Source organism: Convolutriloba macropyga, chromosome 13, assembly GCF_964194025.1.
Source record: "Convolutriloba macropyga chromosome 13, txConMacr16.3, whole genome shotgun sequence".
Classification (NCBI taxonomy): Eukaryota; Metazoa; Xenacoelomorpha; order Acoela; family Convolutidae; genus Convolutriloba; species Convolutriloba macropyga.
This window is the reverse complement of record NC_134480.1, coordinates 20,794,346-20,820,198: the sequence shown is the minus strand read 5'-3', so window position 1 is coordinate 20,820,198 and position 25,853 is coordinate 20,794,346. Positions and strand designations below refer to the sequence as shown.

Here is a 25,853-nt window from a genome sequence, read left to right as displayed (position 1 = left end):
GTATAGGGGTCCAAACAGTAAAAGAATTAAATTTTGGAAAAAAAACTTGAAAAATTTGAAATCTTCAAATGGTCTGAATTGGATTTTGCATTATAAAAGAGCACTAAAAAAGATTTTTTCTGACTTCTTGTTACTCAACTTTGGAGTATAGGGTTCGAAATAGTGAAAAAAAATAATTTTTTGAAAAAAAACTTGAAAAATTTTGAAATCGTAAAATGGTCTGAAACAGATTTTGCACTATAAAAGAGCACAAAAAAGTGATTTGCAAAATAGAGTCGAAACAGTTAAAAAATTAATTTTTTTGAAAAAAAAAACATGAAAAAATTTGAAATCGTAAAATGGTCTCAATTGAATTTTGCACTATAAAAGAGCACTAAAAAATGATTTTTCTCTGACTTCACCGTTCTCACCTTCGCAGCATAGGGGTCGAAACAGTGAAAAAATTGATTTTTCAAAAAAAACTTCGAAAAATTTTGATATCGTAAAATGGTCTCAAATGGATTTTTCACTATAAAGAGCACTAAAAAGTGGTTGTTTTGCTGATTTCGCTTTTTTCACCTGTGAAGTATAGGGATCGAAAGAGTGAAAAAATTGACTTTTTGAAAAAAAAACTTGAAAACTTTTAAAATCATAAAGTGGTCTGAAATGGAATTCAAAAAATTCAACCTTAAATTTGTAAGATCTACCCAAAATTCTACGCAAAATATGTAAGATTGGTGTTGAAAGCGTTGAAATTATGTAAGATCTACGCTAAATTCAACGCTAAATATGTAAGATCTACGCTTCAATTCAACGCTAGTTATGTAAGATCTACGCCAAATTTCAACGCAAAATATGTAAGATTGACGTTGAATGCGTTGAACTTATGTAAGATCTACGCTAAATTCAACGCTAAATATGTAAGATCTACTCTAAAATTCAACGCTAAATAAGTAAGATCTACGCCAAAATTCAACGCAACATTATGTAAGATCTACGCTAAATTCAACGCAAAATATGTAAGATCTACGCTAAAATTCAACGGTAATATGTAAGATCTACGCCAAAATTCAACGCCAAATTATGTAAGATTGGCGTTGAAAGCGTTGAATTTATGTAAGATCTACGCTAAATTCAACGCAAAATATGTAAGATCTACGCTAAAATTCAACGCTAAATATGTAAGATCTACGCCAAAATTCAACGCCAAATTATGTACGATTGGCGTTGAATGCGTTGAATTTATGTAAGATCTACGCTAAATTCAACGCTAAATATGTCCCAGGTCGAGGTGGCCAGACCGAAGTGACCCCTGATCAGACGAGTTTCGAGCGCACACATGTTCCCGGTGCGCTCGAATTACATGGTCTGGAAAAGGCTTCGAGCGCACTTTTGTCTGGACAATGGTCTGGAACTTGTTTGATCAGAGGCCACTTTGTTCTGGGACGGTCGGATCAGAGGCAGTTTCAAGCGCACACTAGTCTGATCAGAGGCCGATTCGAGCGCACACTAGTCTGACCACCAGCGACCAATTGGATAGAATTTTTTTTTCAAGTTTTTTTTGTTTTCATACTGACTTTTGTTGTCTCTGGAAAGAGTCAACAATGAAACAGCATTCTGGTCAGAACTTCATCTGAAAATCTGATGGGTTTGATCAGAACCAAGGGGTCCAGCTGATAACAACTTCCGGTCCCCTCAAGAAAAGATTTTGAATCAAAGTAGATCAAGACGTTTTTATGCAAAGCTGTTTAAGTTCATTTATTCAATTAAAAGCATAAATAAATGGCATGCTCAGTAATTTTTTCGATCATTTTTGTTTTCGATTTATTTTCATTGGCAATACTTAGCCAACAGGATTGGATTTGTTAGTTGAATATAAGATTGATAAATTGATAGATGAAATGAATATATTATAACGATATTGAGAGATTTGTAAATGCTTAAAATCATTCTCTGATCAGACTATTTCGAACGCACTTTAGTCTAAACAGAGGCAACTTCGACCGCACTTTAGTCTGGGTATATTTCGAGCACACTCTAGTCTGCACAATGGTCTGGAATTCGTCTGGACAGTGGTCTGGAACTTGTCTGATCAGGGGTCACTTCGGTCTGGAACTCGTCTTATCAGAGGCGGCTTCGAGCGCACTTCGAGCGCACAATGATCTTCGAGCGCATACTCGTCTGATCAGAGGTCACTTCGGTCTGGGACGGTCTGATCAGAGGTCCCACTTGTCTGGGACGGTCTGATCAGAGGCGATTTCGAGCGCGACCTCAACCTGGGGTAAGATCTACGCTAAAATTCAACGCTAAATATGTAAGATCTACGCCAAATTTCAACGCAAAATATGTAAGATTGGCGTTGAATGCGTTGAATTTATGTAAGATCTACGCTAAATTCAACGCTAAATATGTAAGATCTACGCTAAAATTCAACGCTAAATATGTAAGATCTACGCCAAAATTCAATGCAAAATTATGTAAGATTGGCGTTGAATGCGTTAAATTTATGTAAGATCTACGCTCAAGCGTAGATCTTACATAAATTCAACGCATTCAACGCCAATCTTACATAATTTTGCGTTTTTTAGCGTTGACACCTCGGCCGGGTATTATTATTAATATTATTTCAACGCTTTCTTCTATATGTCCCTGGTTTTAACACACATGAGTTTGAAAATCAGAAGACAATAACCTGGAAAGGTAGGAAGCAGTATGTCGATATATTCGATTTTAGCCGGACCCTGTGTGATGTTTATGTACAACTTGCCATTGTAACCAGACGCTGAGTTGAGGAAGCAAGAATTATCGTCTCCATCTAAGAAGGAGGAGTAAGAATCTTTCCAGCCTGTCAGGTGTAACTTCTCAGGGTCGACTATAATAGAAGAAACTAAATTAGATCTACGCTTGCACTCCGATAATTAATAAACAAAATTACTCACGCACACACGCAAAATTTTAACCCCAGGTTTAGGTCCAGACCCAAATTGAGCTATGATCAGACTATGCAGACTGAAATGACCTCTGATCAGAGTTTCCAGACCAAAATGTCCTCTGATCAGACCGAACCCAGACCACTGTCCAGACTATAGTGCGCTTATGATCAGACCCAAATTCAGAACCTTGTCCAGACTATAAACAGACTATGATCAGACCATCTCCAAAACATGGTCCAGACTCAATTTCAAACCATTGCCCAGACCTTAATCAGACTATGATCAGACTCAAAATAGTCTGATCAGAGAAAGATTTTAATTATGAACAAATCTCTTAATTTTGCTATAATATATTCATTTCATAAAAACTGGTGTTTGCAGTATTAAAATCATCTAAGGAAAAGCCAATTCTGAAAATATTGCTAATGAAAACGAAACATAACTGTTGAGAAAAAAATTTATTTACCATACCCCTTAGTTCATATTTGTGACTCAGTGTATGAACTTAGACAGCTTTCCACAAGACTTCATTGGACTTTAGATGAGTCTCTGATCGGAACGCTGCCTTATTGTTGCCTCCTGGCAGAGCCAACATCCCTCAATAAAAAAACAAAGAAAATTGAAAAACTCATGCAATCGAAAGCAGACATTCCAGACCGAATTGACCTCTGATCAGACCAAACCCAGTTCATGGTCCAGACTATAAAGACTGTGATCAGACCTTCCAGACCGAAATGACCTCTGATCAGACCGAACCCAGACCATGGTCCAGACTATAAAGACTGTGATCTGACCTTCCAGACCGAATTGACCTCTGATCAGATCGCACCCAGACCATGGTCCAGACTATAAAGACTATGATCAGACCGTCCAGACCGAATTGACCTCTGATCGATTGTGTGTGCGCTCGATTGGGTCTGATCATAGCTCAATTTGGCTCCGGACCAAAACCTGGGACGATAAACATAAGTACACGAAACGCGCAGGCACGCACATACACACACACAGACAGACAGACAGACAGACAGACAGCAGACAGCCACACACACACACACACACACACACATACACACACACACACACACACTCACACACACATACACGAAATGGCACACTAACACAAGAGAGAGAGAGAGTCTTTTACGAAAAATACATCAAAATAGCGCCTTCAGAACAATTTTCAAACTGATTTTTGAACAGTTTCGGCACCATTATTTCAGCACCACTTTTATTTGCAAAATTTTCTATATCGATTATACTTAGATCGATTCGCATCCTCGGTATAACCGGTTTCATGATTTGTTATGGGCAAAGAAAAGGAACAAAAGCTGTATTATGTGCAATTTGATTTTCAGCCCGCCAAGGGGCACCGAGATGTCGTTAAACTTCTGATAAACATGTGAGAAATTTAATTTAATTCTGCTAAATGATGTTTTGTAGCTAAGCTATCAATCAAAATTAGTTTTTTTTTAATAAAAAAATAGCGTGTTATCTCAAAAAATTCAGATTTTAAATAATTGGCGTATTTTTCGAATCATTGAGTTTTAATCGATCAAGGCTATGATTCAGTTTAAAAATAGAAACCGCCTAACGTTGGATGAATTGCTCTCGAACGACGGGCAGAGGCAATTTAATTTAGGAAGGCAGCTTAGAAGTTTTGTATGGTTGCAAAAGCGCCAACTCATAGGGGTACGACTTCCGGGATGGTGGTCTGACATCTTAATCACTATTCTACAACGGTGTCGCTCCTCAACGGCTCGCAATCTATAAAAGCAACAAAAGATGAGAGCAATTGAATTCACTCAAAAAGGAAGATCTCAAGCACGAAAAGGTCAACTCAGAAGTCAAGGAATGTTGCAGAGCAACTGAGCCAAAACTGACCATTTTGCATAACAAAGACGAACACGTTTACAATAATTGACTCACACTTCGTCCATAACATTTACAAAATTGTTAATCTTTTACATAACGGTTGGATCTAGATTTCGATTTAAACTCATTTTTATGAGTAGGTTTTGACAGTAATATTTTGAAATGGATATGGAACGTTCTGACCTTTAGTACGCTTTACTGTGCGAGTTTACTTCATGTGTGTTTACATATTCTTAAGCGAAATCCATTACCTGACGAAGTTTTTTTAGGACCGCTCATTCGTAATATTTGAGGAAAATTTCTATGGCCCGTACTTAGTGAGTACCGAATTCAAATATCGTTTGTTCTTTGTAGTTAATTGTTAGTTACGTATGCTAATCTTTTTATGTTAATCATTTTAGGTCTTTTTTCCGGAGCTTGTGATCAAAAAGGAGGAGGGAGGAACAACAAAAATCATCGTAGCAATTGTTGAAAATTCAAGTTTTAACAAGACTTGAGAAAATTTTCCGACCAAATATTAGCTAGTTCATGTTAACATTGACAACTTCATCTCGACGGCCATCTTCATACATGCAGGTAAAAAAAGAAAATCCAGAAAGATAAATAATTAGTTCATTTTTTGGTAGCATCTCGCTGGATAAATGGATGAACAATGTTTTATGTTACAAGGTTCTGGGAATATTTTTGATTACTGGGGCTGCGAGGCGCATTTAAATAACCTACCATGATTGCTGCATTTTTATATAAATCACAGGCAACTTTGTCTTTTTTACTTAAAAGCGAAGAAAATTTGGATCAGAATAAAATTTGGAATGAACTCTGCTCAGTAAGAAACTTATCGTATAACTGCAAGCATTTAATAATTCTTTTTTGGAGGATGTTGTTTTCTAGATGAAATCAAAAAAATTTTTGTTAGAAGATAGACAATGTTGGAAGTTATTGAAATACACTATAGAACAGTTCAAATATGACAATCGTAGCAAAATTGCAGCAAAAATGGCACTACACTGCCTCACTTGGTTTTATAGCGTCTACGTTTCTGTCTAAAAATACAGCAATTAACTCTTCATGCATCATTCTGTCAAATAAATCGACAATTTCGCTCAACTTCACATCTGTAAGCATGCTTTTTTCCTTCACTTCGACGATAATTATGTTTCATTGCTTTTAAAAAAAATACAAGGTCAAAATAACGACGCCAGTTTTTTTGCGTAATTTTGTTGCAATTGATTTTTCAAATTTTACCATTGATTGCTTTTCCCCATTTTACGTTGTGATTGCTTTTGCCCATTGAACCCCATTTCGCCAAAATATACTCTGCAGGTTCAAAATTTGATAGATTTTAAAAATTTTCTCAGAAAAAATTACCTCCAACTCCTACATCAGCCATAATGGATTCCATCATTTCAGTTTCTTTCTGTAAATCTTTCAGCCGAATCTCATTCTGTGCAATTCCTGCCCAAATCTGCCGGATTTGAAGTGGGTCCGATTCATTTCCAGAACCCAGCGTCAGGTTTGAAAAGTTACTGGACACAAGGGAGAACGCCTCTGCGTATCCGGTTAGAACTGACTGGTTCACAACTTGGATTCGGTCTTCCAGTTCAGAAATCGAATCCCACAACTCTTGTCTGCCGTTTTCAAAGTCAACGCGAAGAGAGTTCACGTCGTCGCTGAGTTTGTCTAAAGAAAAAAATGAAAACTATAACCAACACCAAAATATATCGGTACCAAGTTTATGGTAAAATCCAACTTTTATACTTGCTTTCCCTTGTTTTGTATTTAACACACTGTAACAGTATATTTACGTACACCTATTGTTTTTAATTGGTGTCTAATTGGCAGCCACGTCACCAGTCGATGGGTTGGTCATACAGAAAGACTAATAAAGTCGAGGTGGGGTCTGTTCTTTACACTAAATACATAGCACATTATTACTAAATCCACCCATTTCAAAGGTCTGTCTTTTCATAAGTCGACCTCTCAACTGGGGTTTATTTGAAATCAGATTTTTTTTCAGTACCGTTGCCAGCTTGCAGTGATATAATGACGAAAAAACAATGGTGAGCTCGGATAACAAATAATTTCACTCCAAAGTTATGCTGTAAAAGGAAGTGGACATTATCTTGATGTGTCATAGAAACTTAAACAGCAAGGTTTTGTAGTGCAATATCAGTTTATCAACTTATTTCGGCTTAAAAATCGTTTTTGAACTATGCTTCAACATGGGACAATCACGTTGATTTGCCGATGAACACAAACTCGAATTGCATAGATGAAAAAAGAAAAAACATTTTTCTAAAAATGCTTTACAAATTTGCTTATTTTAAAAACTAGTAGAAAAAAACTGTGGTAGTAACCCCACGTAGTAGTGGATGAGAACCTGAGAAACAAATGTCAAGTCCTTCTCATATTCCCACGTTCTTTTTACAATTTCACGCCAATTTTTTTGGTCCGATTCCTCTAAGAAATTGAGGGTGGAGCAATTGCTGGCCAGTCTTTAAATGGCTTGATATTGCTGGACAAATACAGAAAGCTGACAATTTTTGCTAGATCTTTACGCCAAACGATATAACGAGAAAGTATTTTTATACTCAAACAAATGTAATTGCCAGCGTCGCCGATGTAATTTTTTTCTACCGAGTTACAATTACAACAATTCGATGCCACAGGCGCGTGATTTTCCCAACTATAATCCATTTTGAAGTCCTCCTAAATTCAAAAGAGATGTCAAAGAATATTTATTTGATTTAGTTAAGAAGATTTTTAATTACAAAACATACCCATATGGATGGACAATGTTTGAGGGAAATCAAATTCAAGCCCCGTTAGGGCGTTAGAGCTTACTAAGCTTGGTAGATAGCTTGGTAGATAGCTTACGAAGATAGTAGAACTCTGGACAATGAACTGCCGAGAGAAAAATGTAAAATGGCATGCTAAAAAAATATAATACTACGTTTTTCAGAACTACACATAAAATGGTTTCAGTAGAAAAAAAATGGCCAGTGTAATTTTCTGATATCCAATTGTTGATTTGCATCCAGATATAATTTTTATTTCGCAAACCAGCTGAAAGTGAAAACCGATATTTTTATTATCGGGTAATTTATTCCGGCGACAAAATAAATTTAGGTGTTTTAAAGACTTCAGTCGCTAAATTACAAAATTATTCAGTGATCTATAATAATCCCTTAAATTTCGATCAAAAATGAGATATTTTTAAATGTTGTTAAAAATTTCCCGTTAAGCTTGAAATTGTTTAAAAACGAATTAACTAAAAGTGTTCTAAACAAAAAATTAAAAAGATGGGGGAAGGGATGCCTCACGAAAGAAATTGCCGGTTTAATTTGTGAATGTTTCGCCAGTCTTTGGTCTCAAAATGTCAAATATTTACTCTTATTTACTCTTTTCAAATCTGAAGGAGATTAATTTATCTACTGAGATGTTAACAAAGAGAAATTTTAATTGTTTGTATGATAATCTACTATACCAATAATCAAACAAGCAATGTTTTTTAACTGCAAGGGCTCTAAAAGTCGATAAATGTTCGTTGAAACTAAATTAATGTATCTCATAAACGAGTGCTAGAACTTAAACTTTTTTCCTATTTTTAGGAAACTTCTACATTATAAGAATCAAGATGAGAATCAGTAAAGGTCTACTATTGGAGCAAAACGTCATAGATCGAAATTCAATAGCCTAAACTGAATTTTTTTAAAAGTCAGATTCCACAAATAAATAAATGACTGGTCCCATCGGTTCCAGACTGAAGAAATAAGCTCTTGCTTCTCGATGATTACTGCTGAGTATGATTGTTCCATTTTTGATTCAATTCAAACAACAAGATTCAATCAGCATCTAGAACAATACTCAAACCCGTATTTTTTATTCTATATTTAGTTTTTTCCTTAAAATTAAATTTATTTTTTCATATAAATTTTTTGGTACTTCTACAAAAATTTTAGAAATATTTCACATTATTCAAGCCAGCGACTTTCTTTCATATTAAAAGTGATAACAGATTTTTAACCCTGAAAATGGATTTTTTTTGTTACTTTTGTTTTCGTTCGCGAAAACGCGAAAATTAGCCAGAAAAACGGTCAAAATAGGTACCTAAAACGCAAAAAATAGACTTGGGAATCAACTTTCAAGTGTTATTCAAGTCTTATCCAACACTTGTCAGACTTGAATGACTTGAATGAGACTTGCCTATTACTGATATAGACTTGGAGTTCGATCCGGGCGAGCACTTTTAAGGAAAATTGTGTATATACATTTTATCTGCACTTCATGCTAGTTCACCTTTGCATTATTTGGAGTGCATTATAAGAAACTGGTGGAAATCTGTTCTTGATAATGGCAACAAAATTGGCAATTTACATTAGATTTATGTTCCAAAACTCGCCAAAATACGATAGATACCAATTGATGAAAAACGGGAAATGTCCAAAGGAGTGATATGCTGCCCAATGACTTTCACTGATTATTTGCTTGATTACCCAAGATTCAATTGTCCAACTAAGACATATACCATAATTAAAGCTTTGAGGAATGTAACTGGGATGTACATGACATACCATGATCTGTTTGAAGGTCAGACCATCGAGAGTTGAGTTGGTCACTGGCAACTGTCAACTGTTCAAAGTCACCTGCGTGTTGCATACTCAACAAATCCAGTGAATCGTTCAGTTCCTGAACGCGACCTGGAAAAACAAAACTAGTTCTATCCCGGGTCCCATCATACAACCTTTCTGGTTATCATTATACAAGGTCATCGATGATTTGTATGATCTGCCGGTAATCATAAAAATGACAATACAAAATTTAATGAACGTGGAACACAGTCTTCTTCTAGCAGTCGATAATAATCAGTTTTATATTTAGTGCTTGATATTTATTTTACTATTATTTTATTATTAACAGTTATTATTATTATTTTTCTACTAACAGTTTTATTTAGCTTAAAACAATTTAATAGACAATGTAAATATTTAACCATATGGTTATGTTTCCTGATTTAAGCTATCCAAAAAAATTAATCACCCATTCTCTACTGTGCTCTAAGCTCGTTTCTTATTTAAGTTCTATAGTTTCTATCAGTTCGTTAGAGAGGCAATGTTGCAATTTGGGAGGCATAATCGTCTAAGCTTATTTTCTAAAAAGGAGGCTCGGTAATGTGCGATCGCACATAAGGTTCCGACCCCGCTCATCCACAATTTTGGCATAATTCTCTACCAAATGAGGAACAGATAGAAAAACCCAAAAATTCAATTAATTTTCAAAAAAGATTTGTATATGAACGAAAAGATAGCTCCAAAGTAAATAACTCTGTGGAGTAAAAAAAATGATGCATCAGATTGATGAGATAAGCCAATATTAAGAAAGCGGGTCAAGACGAACAGCAAAATTAAACAACAACAAACATTAATTACATCAAAAACTTTATGTCCGTTTTAAAAACAAAACTTAATATCATAGTCAAATTAGTGTCAGATGAAACTGAAACTAAACAAACTAAATTGTAAAAGATATGGGACCAGTCAATAATATGGCTCGGTAACAATTAGACAATAAAGAACAAAACCTGTTAAAACAGTTGAAAACAAGTTGAAAAATTCTCTCATTTTTTTTAAAAACAATTAATTTCAAAGTAATGAAAACAATTGGAAATCAAGTAAAAGTTCCAGAAGGTTTAAAATTTCCAATGCTTCTACATACGGGAATTAAGAACTGTCGGTATTCAATTTTTAATGCGGTTACAAAATAACAACAAAAAGAGAACAAACAAACAGTCAGATAAAACTCGCCAGAAAACGCTTTCGAAAACGTAAAGCCATACTTTGGCCCTCAAAATATGTTTTATTGCGGTCTCGGCGAACACCAATAAAGTTTTATGTGACCTCTAATTAATGAAACTAGGTAACAAGTAGACAAAAAAAGGCAAAACTAAGTAATACTAGTCTTTTTCGAAAAAAAAAATTGTTTCAAAAGAGATAAAAAAGCCATTAATTAAAAAATGAAATAATTAAATAGGTTCGTTTATATTTCCAAGAGAAAGCCTTGAGACCTGCAATTATCTAGAATTTGTCATACGTCTACAAAAAGAACGTCAAAAACGACTTAGATCAAAAATTAATTTACTTATATTTTGTGGAAAACCCGTGTCGAAGCCATTAAAGTCATAACAAAATTTAAAAAAACCTTAGATTTTGTGACACCAATCCCTTTTGACACCCTCCCTTGATAACAAAAATGTCATATTTGGCCTGTAATTAACGAGACTAGTTAACAAAAAGACGAAAAAAATGAACAAAATTGTGAAGTTAAAACGTGTTTTTTTTTGGAAAACAATTGTTTCCAGAGTCATGAAAGCCATCAGTTATGTAAAAATATCCAAATATCTGCTCATCTATTCTTTCGTAACTACCAATGAAACTGTGTGTTATTGTACAGAAAAATAACCATAACCGTGTTATTGTACGACTAAAAGACAAAGTAGAAAGATAAAAAAATCTTTGAAATTCTTCGGGAAAGTAGTTTCGAAGCCGTTAAAACCATAATCTACATCTTCAAAGACAATAATATCATCAATTATTAATGATTAGATTTAAAATCAGTAGAAAGAGGAAGCATTCTTTCATTGCTGACACATCTACAAAAAAACCAAATTAAGTGAAAAATGGAGGCAAAGTTCAATAAGCCATTATTTATTTAAAAACCAAATTATTTTTGTAAAAAAGTCAAAACGACCATTATCTGTCAAGCAATAAACTAGACAAACTAATTTGGAGCTAATTAGGAAGTCAAATGGACCTATCAATAGTGAGCTTTGATTTGAAATTTTCTTTTGTTTAAATAATATAAAAAGGATCGAATTTTTTTTTATAAAAAGACCGACTGATTACAATCCGAAATATTTTTGGATTGTAACAGTCCACGATTGGTCCAAAACTAGCCCTGCTAATGGTGCTCGTCAATTAAGAACACTTAATTTTTCGGGTGTTATAGGTATAGATATTTTGTTTGTTAACAAATCAAAATAAATGCCGCGTTTTTGATAATCAACGAGTAAAGTTAGCAAAAAACGGCAAAGTCTCAATTACGGAGCACTCCCAACCGAAGTTGAAGTTGAAATGGCCCCTTTTGAGTGTACAAAGAAAGTGTTGGTGGTTTTGGGTGTGTACTTCCTGCAAATATAATCAAAGCGGACTAAAGAAACTTATTTCGTGCTGTTTTTGATGAAGAACTCTGAATTTTGAAACATTTAGCCAGAATTATTGACAAAGAAATTAGAAATAACTTGGAATTTAGCAAGAAAATCAATAAACATTTAAAAAAATAACAAATTTTAGCAAAATTGGCGAAATTGTAGTCGAAAATTGGCGAAAATTCCGGACAATGTGAATAAAATCAACGGAATTCACTCTATTTTCTCAAAAGTTTAAACCTCGATAACTCCCTGTAAGAAACGAAAATCAAAAAAATCTTTTTTATTCCATATTCTACGCTGGACAAGCTTTCTAATGATACCAGTCTCAACTCACTACGGTGAATATATCGATCGGCCAAAATTGACTGAACAAAAAAAACTCCATTTGAGTATATAGTTCTTCCCCCCTCAAGAGGGTCGGAACAAAAAATGATTATCACATTATTATAAAAGAATACAGAACTATTGTTAGCTGAATTCAATTATATTTAAATTAAATCAATTTCCCCACAAAATTTCTAACCGTATAAATCGTCACTAATCAGATGAGCAAGACAAAATTATTCTTTAGTTGTTTTCATAAAAAATAGAGGTTCCGTGTCACCGGAAAGTAAAATGTTATAAAGGACCTTATAAAGGATTCAACTGCAGTGTTAGGATACAACTGCCAAAATGCAACTCAAATACAACCAATATCCACTGAAACAATAAAACATTCGAACGAAGACCAAACAGATTTTAATTAGAAATTTCACAAATTGCTGATACAATTAAATATTTTTTAATTCAGAGTCCCATTCTGTTCCGAAAATGTGTTTTACTAAAAATGTAGAAAGACAGTGATAAAATTTTTTATTTTAGAAACAAGTCTTCAAAAATTGGTGAAATCAAGACTTCAGTTTTTTTTTGTTTGTACAACTTTTTAAAAATCTCAATTTTGTTAGGATGAAATAAAATCAGTGATTAAGAGAAGTGTTTTTGCACTGTTGATAAAAATACTGCAAAAACAAAATTGAATCAGTGGTAACGAAAAATTGGCCGGAAAAAGGAAACTAAGGGAGATAATATTAAAATGAGTGTAAATTGATAAAAAGAATTTCCGATTTTTTTTCAAAATGACGTTGAAACAACAAAATTGATCGTTAAAATCTCAATTTTTAGTATATCGACTGTTTAATGGATCGATTTTTTACTCGAATTAGAAACCATAAAAGTTTGTTACTGTTTTTTGTTAGTTCAAAATAGTTGGTTGAAAAGTTTGCTTTTTTGTGTAGTCATTTCAAATTTCTAGTTTACTAAACTTGATTTTAAAATTCAGCTACTTTTGCTGACGTATATTTCTTCGAACAAACGAATTTGGTTAGATGGCATTGAATTTGGAAGGCAGCGGGATTTGCTATTGTTGTTTCTTGAGCAAAGTTTTATTGACAGGAATTTTGGTACGAAAGTTGGTTTTCAGTCAAGATTTCTTGCCTAGACTGATTAACAGCATGTTGATAACTCGGTTTTCTGAGAGATTATCTTGTAATTCTTGCTCAAATTATTTCAGTTACGGAGTTGCGATCTGAACTTTTCAAATATTAAAGAAGTGATTGTTTGATTTTCAGCAAAATTTTTCAAAATTATACCCTTGGAAGATATTTTGAATGTATGTTTCATCTTAAGAGATGTTGGAAGAAAATTCTTGATATACATCTAGAAAACGTTTTTTTATTTTATGCTAGAAAGTTTTCCTACCTTCTTTTTTTATTCATTCAAGTTTTTAATCACAATATTTTTTGATAGCAAAAGGAATTTCGACTTGCGATATTAGGATGCTTATCAGCCTTACAATGCCGAAGAAGAAAAAAATATGTTCATAACTCGAATCGGGGAATCATCTAGCGTCTTCATCTTCATGGATCTTGATACCCACACGGTAATTTTCTGTCGAAAGCCTAGAAACGAACCTAAAAAAATTTGATTTTAAACGATCGTAAAGTTATTCGTGTATTTATGAAAAGAATTCCGAGCCATTATGTTCCGGCTTTTTTGCGTTCATATCAAGAATGTCAAGAACTTTTTAAAAATTTCAATTTTGTTAAAATGAAATAAAATCAGTGATTAAGAGAAGCGTTTTTCCACTGTTGATAAAAATACTGCAAAAACAAAATTGAATCAGGGGTAACGAAAATTTGGCCGGAAAAAGGAAACTAAGGGAGATAATATTAAAATGAGTGTAAATTGATAAAAAGAGATTCCGATTTTTTTCTAAAATGATGTTGAAACAACCAAATGATCGTTAACATCTCGATTTTTAGTATATCGACTGTTTAATGGATCGATTGTTTACTCGAATTAGAAACCATAAAAGTTTGTTACTGTTTTTTGTTAGCTCAAAATATTTGGTTGAAAAGTTTGCTTTTTTGTGTAGTCATTTCAAATTTCTAGTTTACTAAACTTGATTTTAAAATTCAGCTACTTTTGCTTACGTATATTTCTTCGAACAAACGAATTTGGTTAGATGGCATTGAATTTGGAATCACAATATTTTTTGATAGCAAAAGGAATTTCGACTTGCGATATTAGGATGCTTATCAGCCTTACAATGCCGAAGAAGAAAAAAATTTATTCATAACTCGAATCGGGAATCTTCTAGCGTCTTCATCAGCATGGATCTTGTTACCACCAAGGTAATTTTCTGTCGGAAGCCTAGAAACGAACTTACAAAAATTTGATTTTAAACGAACGTAAAGTTTTCTGTGTATTTAGGAAAAAAGATCTCCGAGCCGTTCTGTTCAGGCGTTTGTGCGTTCATGACAAGACTGTCATGAGTTCCCGTCCCTACACTGCGCGCTCAGATTTTGATAAGGAACTTGGCGCGATCACCAGAATTTCATGCATTCCATGGTTAGATTTGATAGCGTTAATGTTCAGACACTTTTGTTTTTTCGTTGTTCCCAGTCTGTATAACTTTAAACGCCTAAAGCCCCCTGGTGTGTTTACCTGCAGACTGGAAATTCACTTTTTGGGAAACGCAACCTTTGGATACCATTGATTGTATATAGAACCAAGAAAAAATTAAGCAAAATTAAGCAAAAAAAACAAGCAAAATTAAGAAAATGCAAAAAAATTTATGAAAAAAATATTAATCTTTAGACGACATTGTGGCCTATTTTATAGCGTTAATTCCGCAAAATTTCACTATTATACCGGATTTGATTGGTCCCTATACGTTGCATGTATTTACATACCGAACCACCGTTTTTCTTATCAAATCATTTTGCATCATTTTGATCATTGGATCGCTTCAACTTTGATTTTTTTTTCAGTTATCGAAGAATGAATTACGTATACTTGAAACCAATCAATTTAATATAATACCGGAAAATGGGGATACATCTTTGTAACAAAAAAATAGAACACAATTATGCATTTTTTTTCTATTATTTCGAAAATGGCTTGACTCTTCTCGTGAATTTTGATAACTTAGTCATCATTGTTTTTGTTCTGCTCAAATTTTATCTGTTAGATCGTCAGTTGTCGTGTCAGTCCACATAGAGAATATGAAGAATTGATTGACTCCAAGCACCCCAATCACGCTCAGAATCAAAACCAAGTTCACTAAACCAACAATTTTGCTTATTAGGGTCAGAGATGGTTGAGTTGCATTTTTCTTCTTCTTCTTCTTCTCAGTTGGGTTGCTTGATGTAGTTTTGCTTTTCGGATCCGGTGCTACCATTTTCCGGAATGCTGAAGAAAAAAAGTTCCAAGTTTTGTCTACATCTCATACTAGGGTTCCATAGTAATCGATTTTAGATCCCCGAACAGGGAGCTTCGCGTATAGGTTACGTGACACCATTGATAAAATATGGCTTCGTGAGTATTAGCGATCTGAGTTAGATTTTTGAAATGACTCTAACAGAGCCGAGAAACCATGCAACAGAACTACTCATAGCAGGTATTCCCAGATTGAGGTGTCACACCAAAAGTTGATATGTCCCGACCGAAATGAACGCACAAGGGGGTGTTGTGCAATCAAAATTGCACGGTCTGGAAAGAAAAATGAACGCACGAAAGTCTGGACATAGGCAACTTCGAACGCAAAAAAGTCTGATCATGAACTCGAAAAATTCGTGCATTCATGAACAGACTGTCGTGCGTTCAAAGTTCCCTACGCCCAGACTTTTGTGCGTTCAAACCTGCTTATTTGCAGATGTTCGTGCGCTCACCAGAGAAAAAAAAACAAATTACCTTGTGTGCTATAAGAAACTACCCAAATTCATGTCTCGCATATTATTCGCTTATTTGAAACTTTCTTTCTGGTGAAGCTGGAACAAAAATTCACTCTTTTCCCGACTCAAGTTACACTGGGGATCTGCCACACCAAGTTTCGGCTTGATTCGAACAGCTCCTTGACCCGATGAGAGAAAATTACTTTTTAGAATATATCATTCACTTATATTTTGCTTATATGAAACTAAAAAGAGAGAAATGCATTTTTTTATGTAGACAAGCTAAACCTTTTGCTGCTCTGGATTTTTTCCTTAAATAGGGACTCTCTGACTACGAGTTTGGTCGGATTTGAACAATTCCTTGTTCCATTAAAAAGCCAGTTTTTAAATTTGGACTTTTAGTAATGTCCAAAATTTCTTAAGAAATTCTGACTTCTTTGAATACATGCCATAACAAAAATTCCTGCGTTCCAGACTTCAAATATACTGGAGACTTGCCACGTCAAATTTAGTTTGGCTTGAATAACTTCTCGATTCGACCAAAAAAACTTTTGAAATAATATTAGGTTATTTGGAGCTTAAAAGAAACGAGAAAACCTTTCTTTCTTGCTAGTAAAGCTTGATCAAAAGCTCTTGCCGTTTTAAACTCCCGTTGAATAGGGAATCACTTGATATCAAATTGAATGAAGTTTAAGTTTGAAAAACTCCTGATGAATCCGATAAAAATCATTATTTTGGAGCGCGCGAACTTTTTTTTTGCGAGCACGAAAGTCTGGACACAGGTAACTTTGAACGTCTGGACATGAACGCACGAATATTTAATTTTGGACTGCAGAAAAGTTAGTTTGTAGTGCACAAAAATCTGAACATGTTCATGGACATGTTCACTCTGGGATGGTCACGAAATATCAACTTTTGGTCTGACACCTCAACCTGGGTCAATATCTAGCATTGCACTTGTCTATCATACCCAAACTTGCACTCGGGTGTTTCAATTGTGGGTCTTTCAGTAATGTGTATATGGTCGGAGGTGACTCTATCCATGCTTAAAATTGCAGTTTTTGCTTTTATTACATTTAGCTCATTTTTTCTAATATTTTCATTAATTTAATATTTCTTGTTATTTTACTCTAATAAAAAACAATAATAATAAAAATATATTTATATATCTTCTCCCTAAATATTATAAAAATCTAATTCACTGATAGAATCTAAATTTACCATTACTTTCTCTAATGCCTTTATCATCAAATGGATCCATAGCTATCTTGTTTTGTTCTTTTGTTTCTAAATGATGCCTATTACTATCAATAGTATAAATAGTTACATACTTAGTTTTACCTTCATATATAGCATTAGTATAATTTTCCGAAATAATTTGGTTTCTAATAGTAGCTTTAGTTATTCCTTCTAACTTCTTTTCTTCTTCACCTTGAACTGTATTTAAATAAAATGCTGTTGCTTTAAGGAAACAAACTTCTATAATAGTATCATTAGGTATTTCATCTTTCAGCTTACCTAACTCATTATTATGTACTATACAACTTATCTTATTCATTTTTTTTCTATATCACAATCTAAAGGATCATTAATATTTATAAATATACTTTCAGTATCTGTATAATGATAACTACAAGTTAACATTTTCTCAAAGTATTCATATATGGCTTTATACATAAACAGTTTAGCTTCCTCTAATATAACAAAACCAATATAATTAAACTTATCTAACTTAACATTACCTCTAATTTTATGTACGGCCACTAGGTCATCATCAAATTCCACAGCATATTTAAAACTGACATTCGTTAGTAATTTAACACATCTATCTACATCATTAACTAACTCTACATCTTGTCTATTGTATACATTCTCTATTGTTTTTCCATATAAGGCGTTATTCATTAACTTAAAAACACATCACCAAGTTTATCGCCGTTAGCTTTAGCTTTTTTTCTTTTCTGAATATTAAACTCATTATAAGGTTTTAACCATTCACTATTTTATACTCCAACTTTTGCTTAATTATAATATTTTCCGATCTTAAACCATTACTTAAAAACCAATCTAACATCTCTCCATCTTTTACATAATCTTCCTTATCTGTAAACTTTATCATCAACTTCTCATTAGGTTCATATCCTTGTCACATTTTGTCTTTTCAGGAAAAAATGGATATTTCTTTGTTTTCTGTTTCAAGTCATCATTATACCTTATATCAATGGTATAGATATATCCTGTGTTAGAGCAAGATCTTGTATATACTACTTCTGCAAAGCCAGTTTCTGGATTATCACATAATTTGATTTCACCAGTAGGTAAAGCTTGAACCATAGCAGATGCAAACAATGAGTTGAAGTCTAAATACTTTAGATAATTCTCTTTCCCAGTATACTCAGGATCTACTTGTTTAGTTTTACATATTAAATGACAATCACCTAATACTGAAGCGAACCCACCTCTAATGCCAAGTTGTATTGTGTCACAGATATTAACTGTATTTTCTTTATAATATTTAAGTTCAACATTAGTATATTTTAATCCACATAACCAAGTCAATCCAGGAGTAGAATATGTGTAACAAGGATCTATTTTATAATATTCTAAACACTTATCTCTAAGCTTCTCAAATACATTTACCGATTTTAATACATCAGTTTTAAGATATAACATCATATAGTCTTCAATTGTATTACATCGAGTTTTATTTCAACAATCTAAAGCCTGCTGATATTCTTTATCTGTGATACCACTTTGTTTCAACTTAGAAAAGAATGCTTCTTCGGGTGGTAGTTTGGTATTATTAAGTTTATCCATACTCTCAAACCACTCATAATGGAATATACCTTTACGTCTTTCTAATCCATGTTTAATGTTACACACTCTCTATCACTCAATGTTTTACTTATGGCATCCAAGCTGAGTGGATGGAAGAACCTAAACATATCTAAGGTTTTTGTATGACCCATATCAATACAAATATAATTCCCATCAGTCTTAGTTAATACTTTTATTCTAACCTTCTCTGCCAGTTTAATTATAAAAAGATGGTTATCATAATTAGTAGAATTAAATGCATATATTGGTACAAAATTATTCTTGGCTTGAAGGTCACACTTATTGTGAGCATATCCTCCAAATTTTCCATTTAGGTGATCATCAACAATGTCTCTATCCTTATAATCTCTACAATAATAACTATCCATGCTTAAAATTGCAGTTTTTGCTTTTATTACATTTAGCTCTTTTTTACTAATAATTTCATTAATTTAATATTTCTTGTTATTTTACTCTAATAAAAAACAATAATAATAAAAATAAATTTATATATCTTCTCCCTAAATATTATAAAAATCTAATTCACTGATAGAATCTAAATTTACCATTACTATCTCTAATGCCTTTATCATCAAATGGATCCATAGCTATCTTGTTTTGTTCTTTTGTTTCTAAATGATGCCTATTACTATCAGTAGTATAAATAGTTACATACTTAGTTTTACCTTCATATATAGCATTAGTATAATTTTCCGAAATAATTTGGTTTCTAATAGTACTTTAAGTTATTCCTTCTAACTTCTTTTCTTCTTCACCTTGAACTGTATTTAAACAAAATGCTTTTGCTTTAAGGAAACAAGCTTCCATAATAGTATCATTAGGTATTTCATCTTTCAGCTTACCTAACTCATTATTATGTACTATACAACTTATCTTATTCAAGCTTAGTGGATGGAAGAACCTAAACATATCTAAAGCTTTTGTATGACCCATATCAATACAAATATAATTCTCATCAGTCTTAGTTAATACTTTTATTCTAACCTTCTCTGCCAGTTTAATTATAAATAGATGGTTAACATAATTAGTAGAATTAAATGCATATATTGGAACAAAATTATTCTTGGCTTGAAGGTCACACTTATTGTGAGCATATCCTCCAAATTTTCCATTTAGGTGATCATCAACAATGTTTCTATCCATATAATCTTTACAAAAACAACACATATTAGTAAGTGGAGTAATACTATCTTTTTTCAATGGAACATTTATACTAAATATACCTTTAAATAATTCCTTATAATAACTCATCCTACTTATAAACCATTCAACTAAAACACCTCCACAGTAACTTTCATACTCATCTTCTAATATACCAGAATGATCCCTTTTAAATATAATCCACAAGCAATAGGTAAGTGTTTCCCATCTTTTATTATACATTCAAAAACATATTACATAGCAAATGGTACTCTGTTCTTATAATGGAGTTTATCGAACTTTAGATATTCATTATTATGGAATGTTCTTCTTCCAGTATCATTACACATCTCTAAATGTTTATTTAATGCATCCTCAGTTCTATATGACACACAACATTTTAGACGTGGACAACTTTTATGATTAGATGATCTTAATAAGATTGAGACATCTTTACATAGTAGATAATGATTATCCCAATATATTATATTACATCCTTTAGGATCATTATGATTGATTAATACAGGATTTATAGTTTTAATTAGATTAAACACATTGACTAATACTTTATCTTCATTCATCTCTTGCATTTTCTGAAAATCTTTATATCAATAAGGAAGTGGAGTCTTTGGTAATTTTTATTCATTAATATATTCAGGTTTATTATAATTACTAACTATATTGGGGTGGTCTTTATCAGGATGTAGATAAGCAATTAAACACCATAGTAAACATTTATTATGAGTATTATGTTTTAAGTATATATCTAGATGGGAATGGTACCATAGTAGTACATCCTCCAGTTGGATAAAACCTGTGTATATACATAGTTCTTTTGATAAATATTTGCTCCAACCAGATTGATTCATTTCTTATTCCTGCATTCTAACCTCCAGTTCACCATTCAACATATCCAAGTCATAAGGTCCATCGTATTGTCTAGTCATTAACCTCAATGTGAATTCATTTTCTTCTATCTTATCATATGTAGGTTTTAAATACCTTACTACATCAAAGGTGTTAAATTTAATTTGGGGGTGTATGTTGTGCATTGCCTCCAATGCTTCCAAGAATCTAGGATCGTCATAATCACTACTGGATATTATTATTTGATTGTGCTTCATGTTATGATCTAATCTTAACTCATTAACTTTATCTGTCCACTTTTCTTCAACAAGTTTTTTCTCTTTATTATTTTCATTATGTTGTTCTGATGCAATGTGTTTCTTTTTAATATCATATCTACTGTTACATATATCACAATAACTTGAACTGTCTTTAGTTATTTTATCTTTAGATATTCCCCCAACATTATCTAGATGTGTCTTTGTTTTAAAGTGTTTATCCACACTATATTGACTTAAAGTAGTCTTGCATGTTACACAATCAAACCTATCTCCATTCTTTATTATTTCCCCATTATTTAGCCTTACATTATTTTTATGCCTTAATGTTTTCAAATGTTTTTTTATAAGCAGTATTATTGTCTAGATACATGTCAAAACTATCACAATACTTTATTCCTTCTAGTTCAGAATACTGCTTGTCTATCTTTTGTTCTATATCTTCATTAGTAATTTTCTTCCCACTCTCATTAGCACTCTCAAAAATTTTATTTCTGTTATTTAGTCGCTCATTCTTTTTATGTTTAAGTGAATGAAAGTGTCTACCATAATTCTTTTGTGTTAATTCTTCATTACATTCTTCACATCTAATCTTACTAGAATGAGTTTTAGGCTTCTTAGAATAGAAATCTTCATCAGATTAATCTGAATCTTTAGATGAATCTGAATCTGAATCTTTATCTTTATCTCGATATCTAGATGATTCACCGTCTATAGATGACTCTCCATCTCTAGATGGTTCTCCATCTCTAGATGATTCTCCATCGTCATCTTCTAAGTATTTAGCTTCTGCCTTTAGCAAAGACTCACGCATATTCTTTTCCCGATGTTTTGTTTTTGCTTCCTGTTCACCATAAGACTTCTTTATCTCTTCATTTATTTTATTAAAATTTCTGATTGATTCTAAACCTTTTTCTGCTTCCCTCTTTTGTTCTCCTTTATCTATTGGTTTGTTTTTAACTTCTGTCTTGTTTTTGTTTAACAAAATTTGGATGGTCATATCCGAAGAACTTGATTGCCCACTTGAAGATTGAGCTTGCCCACCTCCCAATTAAACTCGCTCACTTCCAGATTGGAGTTGTTCATTTGCGGAAAGATTATTTTGACCATTCATTTTTATACAACAAAATTTGAAATAATATTATTTATATACCTTTTTAACAAAAATATATAGAACCAAATGTGACAAATGTAAAAATAAGGCTTGGTCTTGGAGTTGTGATGAGTGTCAAAGTAAACCATATATATGTTTCGTATGTATTGAAACTATAACATATAAAGAAAAAAATAATCATATGCATAGTCATTTTAGTGACCCAGATCAATATTTAGTATGTAGTTTATGCAAAGTAAATCAACATATATCAAACTATAGATTTAAACTTTTCACTTGTAGGGAATGTGTTTATCTTAAAAAATGTGGGAAGTCTGAAAACTATACAGAAGAAATAGATTAGAAGATAAACTAAGACAACAAGGATATTATGGCGACAGAGAAGATTGATTTGATCTTTTAACTAAAACTTTAAATACAAACGCTGAATCAATGCTAGCTCTTCAAAACAAAAATTTAGCCGCATTAGACAGTGATACTAATTCTTTTGAGTCTATGGAACCAACAACAAAACAGCTTTTTTGATGAACGAGCTGCTCTCATGACACCCACAACCGATGCACGTGTAAAATTAAAAGATGAGAGAGGCAACACATTTACTGTAGACAATGATATGATTGATATTTTGTTAGAAAAGGGTAAACAAACAAAAGAACAATTCCAATTAATATCGATGCGAATTCGAACAAATTTAAAATGATATAGATGTATCTCTAATACCAGATGGTAAAAAAAGAAATGTAAAGTCTATGATTTTTCTAAGGGCTTTGCTATGCTTATTACTAGTAAAGATGTAACCGAAAGAGATATAAAAGGTGATGAAATCAAAATAAAACAATTTCTAAAGTATATTGGTTATAAACAAAGAGGAGATACTAAAGTAATAGATCAAAACTTATAAGAAGAATGTTTGCTAGTATCGGTGAACCCACTTCTCAGGTTATATCAATAACAACATCCAGTGAAGACAAATAATATCAACGTGATACTAGTGATTATGAACAAGGGGCTGTAGTAGAAGAAGAGGAAGAAACTGTTAACGAGAGTGATGAAGAAGTGAAAGCTAGTGGTCTTAGCAAAATAGACCCAAATAGTTTAGTAGAATGACTAAAATTACGTATACTAGAAACTAAAGCTGCTCATTATGGATTATATGATGAAATGTTAAATATATCTACACAACTATAATCTATGAAAATTATTAATCAAGAACAATTAGATAATTTTGTTTTTGATTATGTTAAACAAATAATGGTGGAAAAACAACAACGAACAATTAAAACTAAACAACAACTCCTAGCTGAAGAAGTATTCAACCCCGAAATAACAAAATTTAGAAGAGAAAGAATAATACCATTATATAAAGATGAAACATGGTCAGCTGATTTGATAGCCAAATCATCTCTAAGTAAATACAATAATAAATATAAGCTTATATTAACAGTTATAGATATATTCAGAAAATTCCACTGAAGAATAAATCTGGCATATCTATAACTAATGGCTTTTAAATAGTACTAGGTGAACATCCACGGGATGACTCTGAAAGTGAAAAAAACCAGAAAAGTTATGGGTAGATAGAGTTAGTGAGTTTTACAATAAAACATTTAAATCCTTACTTAAAGAATATGAGACAGAACTATAACAATAACATTCACTCTACTATCAAAATGACACCCATTGATGCTTCTAATAATCCCGATAAGGTTAAATACACTTTTAGTTTTAAGAATAAGAAACCTAAATTTAAAGTTGGTGATTATGTCAGGAATGCCGGCAAACGTAACATTTTCTCTAAAGGATACACTTCTAACTGGAATTATGAATTATTTAAAGTTAATGAAGTTTTAAAAACACAGGCACCAACAGACAGAATAGAAGATATTAAAGGTGAGATCATAGAAGGTAAATACTATGAAAAGAACTATTCAAATCCGAGTTTGATTTTGAATCTAATAATAAGGTTTTGGAATCATTAGGTATATTTCTTACTGTAAACAAAAACAAAGATGACAAGAAACAGACTCAATCAGGCTAAACATCAATCAACATCAACATCAATGAACAACTTAACACTAAGTAAAGCTCATGGTTTCTTCCCGGAAGACAATGATAATATTGACATAAAAGATACCTATAAAATTACAAATGTACACCCTCCCATAGATCAAAAAGATGGAGTACATTTGAAGAAGTTACAATTGGCCAACTAAATGCTAATATTATTGGTTTGCCATCATCTATAACCAATGGAGATACTGTATGGATTGACTGTGATACAGCTGAACTAGTTTCTCTTAACTCATCTAATATATCCACATTGGCCAATAAGATGACTGAAATTGAAACTAATATTGTTCATTTTGGCAACAAAAATTCCGCTGATACCATTTTAAAATATATTGAATTAAAAGTGGAGTTTGATAACAATAAGTTTAATCAGTCAATTACTAATATTCAATTGGGTGATGCGTGTGTTGATAGATGGAGAGGTTTAGGTGAAATTGACGAAGATTTATAACTATCTTCATCATTTTTGATGAAGATAGTTATAAAATATATTATAGCTATATTACCAGAAAGTAAGCTAGTAGACAACAAAGAACAAGAAAGATTAGAGATGCATTATGGTTTTAAACAAGAAAATCCAATGAAGGATATTGAGAGTTATTTTACTACTGAAAATGAGTCAACCATCAGCACCGGGAGACAGATTTTAATATCCGGATCTGTCATCTTTATCAAAAAGATTGATAAATGAAACGATTCAAGCTAATAATAAATTTAATAACAACATTAATATTATAAAAGATATTAGAAATTATTATGAAACCGAAACTAATAATTATATAAAAAAATTAATTAGATATAAGATTTACATTAACATTGCTGAGATAACAAAAATATTATTATAAACTATAGCAACAACTGCAACATCAACATCAGTTGCATTAACAGGCATAGGATTACCTTATTCCATAACAATAGCTTTTACTACAGCAACTGTTTGTGGCTCATTATCAAAAACAATTAATACGAAAAATAAGAAATAAAATTATAAAGTATTCACAAATGTATATTTTAAGTAAACAGTTTAGTTTATGAAACTATATACTAAATCAATGAATGATAATAAAATAGATAATGACGAATATAATGAATTAGTTAAGGTATACGGAGAATATAAGAAGAACAAGAAAAATAAATTGAGTAATCTTTAAAACTAAAGTTAATAGTGTTTAGTTGTAATAATGTATTTAGTAATAATATTATTAGTATTATTTTTCATCATGAGATATATACCTAGTCCTAGTCATAGTAATAGTCATAGTCATAGACCTACACTTATAGTTTTTTTTCCTAGTCATAGTCATAGTCCTAGACTAACACTTATAGTCAAAGCTAAAGTCATACCCATAGTCATCTGCGAAC

At 32.3% G+C, this 25,853-nt stretch overlaps 1 protein-coding gene across 1 annotated transcript in view; it reads right to left on the bottom strand.

Annotated features, from left to right (window-relative positions):
* Positions 1-2,618: 2,618 nt before the first annotated feature.
* The window catches only part of LOC142351654 (uncharacterized), a 49,899-nt gene continuing 26,664 nt past the window's right edge, over positions 2,619-25,853 (bottom strand). Inside the window, exons 2-6 of the mRNA XM_075403795.1 lie at positions 15,489-15,723; positions 12,515-12,528; positions 9,359-9,484; positions 6,153-6,464; positions 2,619-2,851 (exon numbers count right to left, since the gene is read on the bottom strand). Of these exons, the coding sequence (XP_075259910.1) occupies positions 2,619-2,851; positions 6,153-6,464; positions 9,359-9,484; positions 12,515-12,528; positions 15,489-15,712 (909 nt within the window). The 5' untranslated portion in view covers positions 15,713-15,723. The remainder of the gene's footprint in view (positions 2,852-6,152; positions 6,465-9,358; positions 9,485-12,514; positions 12,529-15,488; positions 15,724-25,853) is intronic.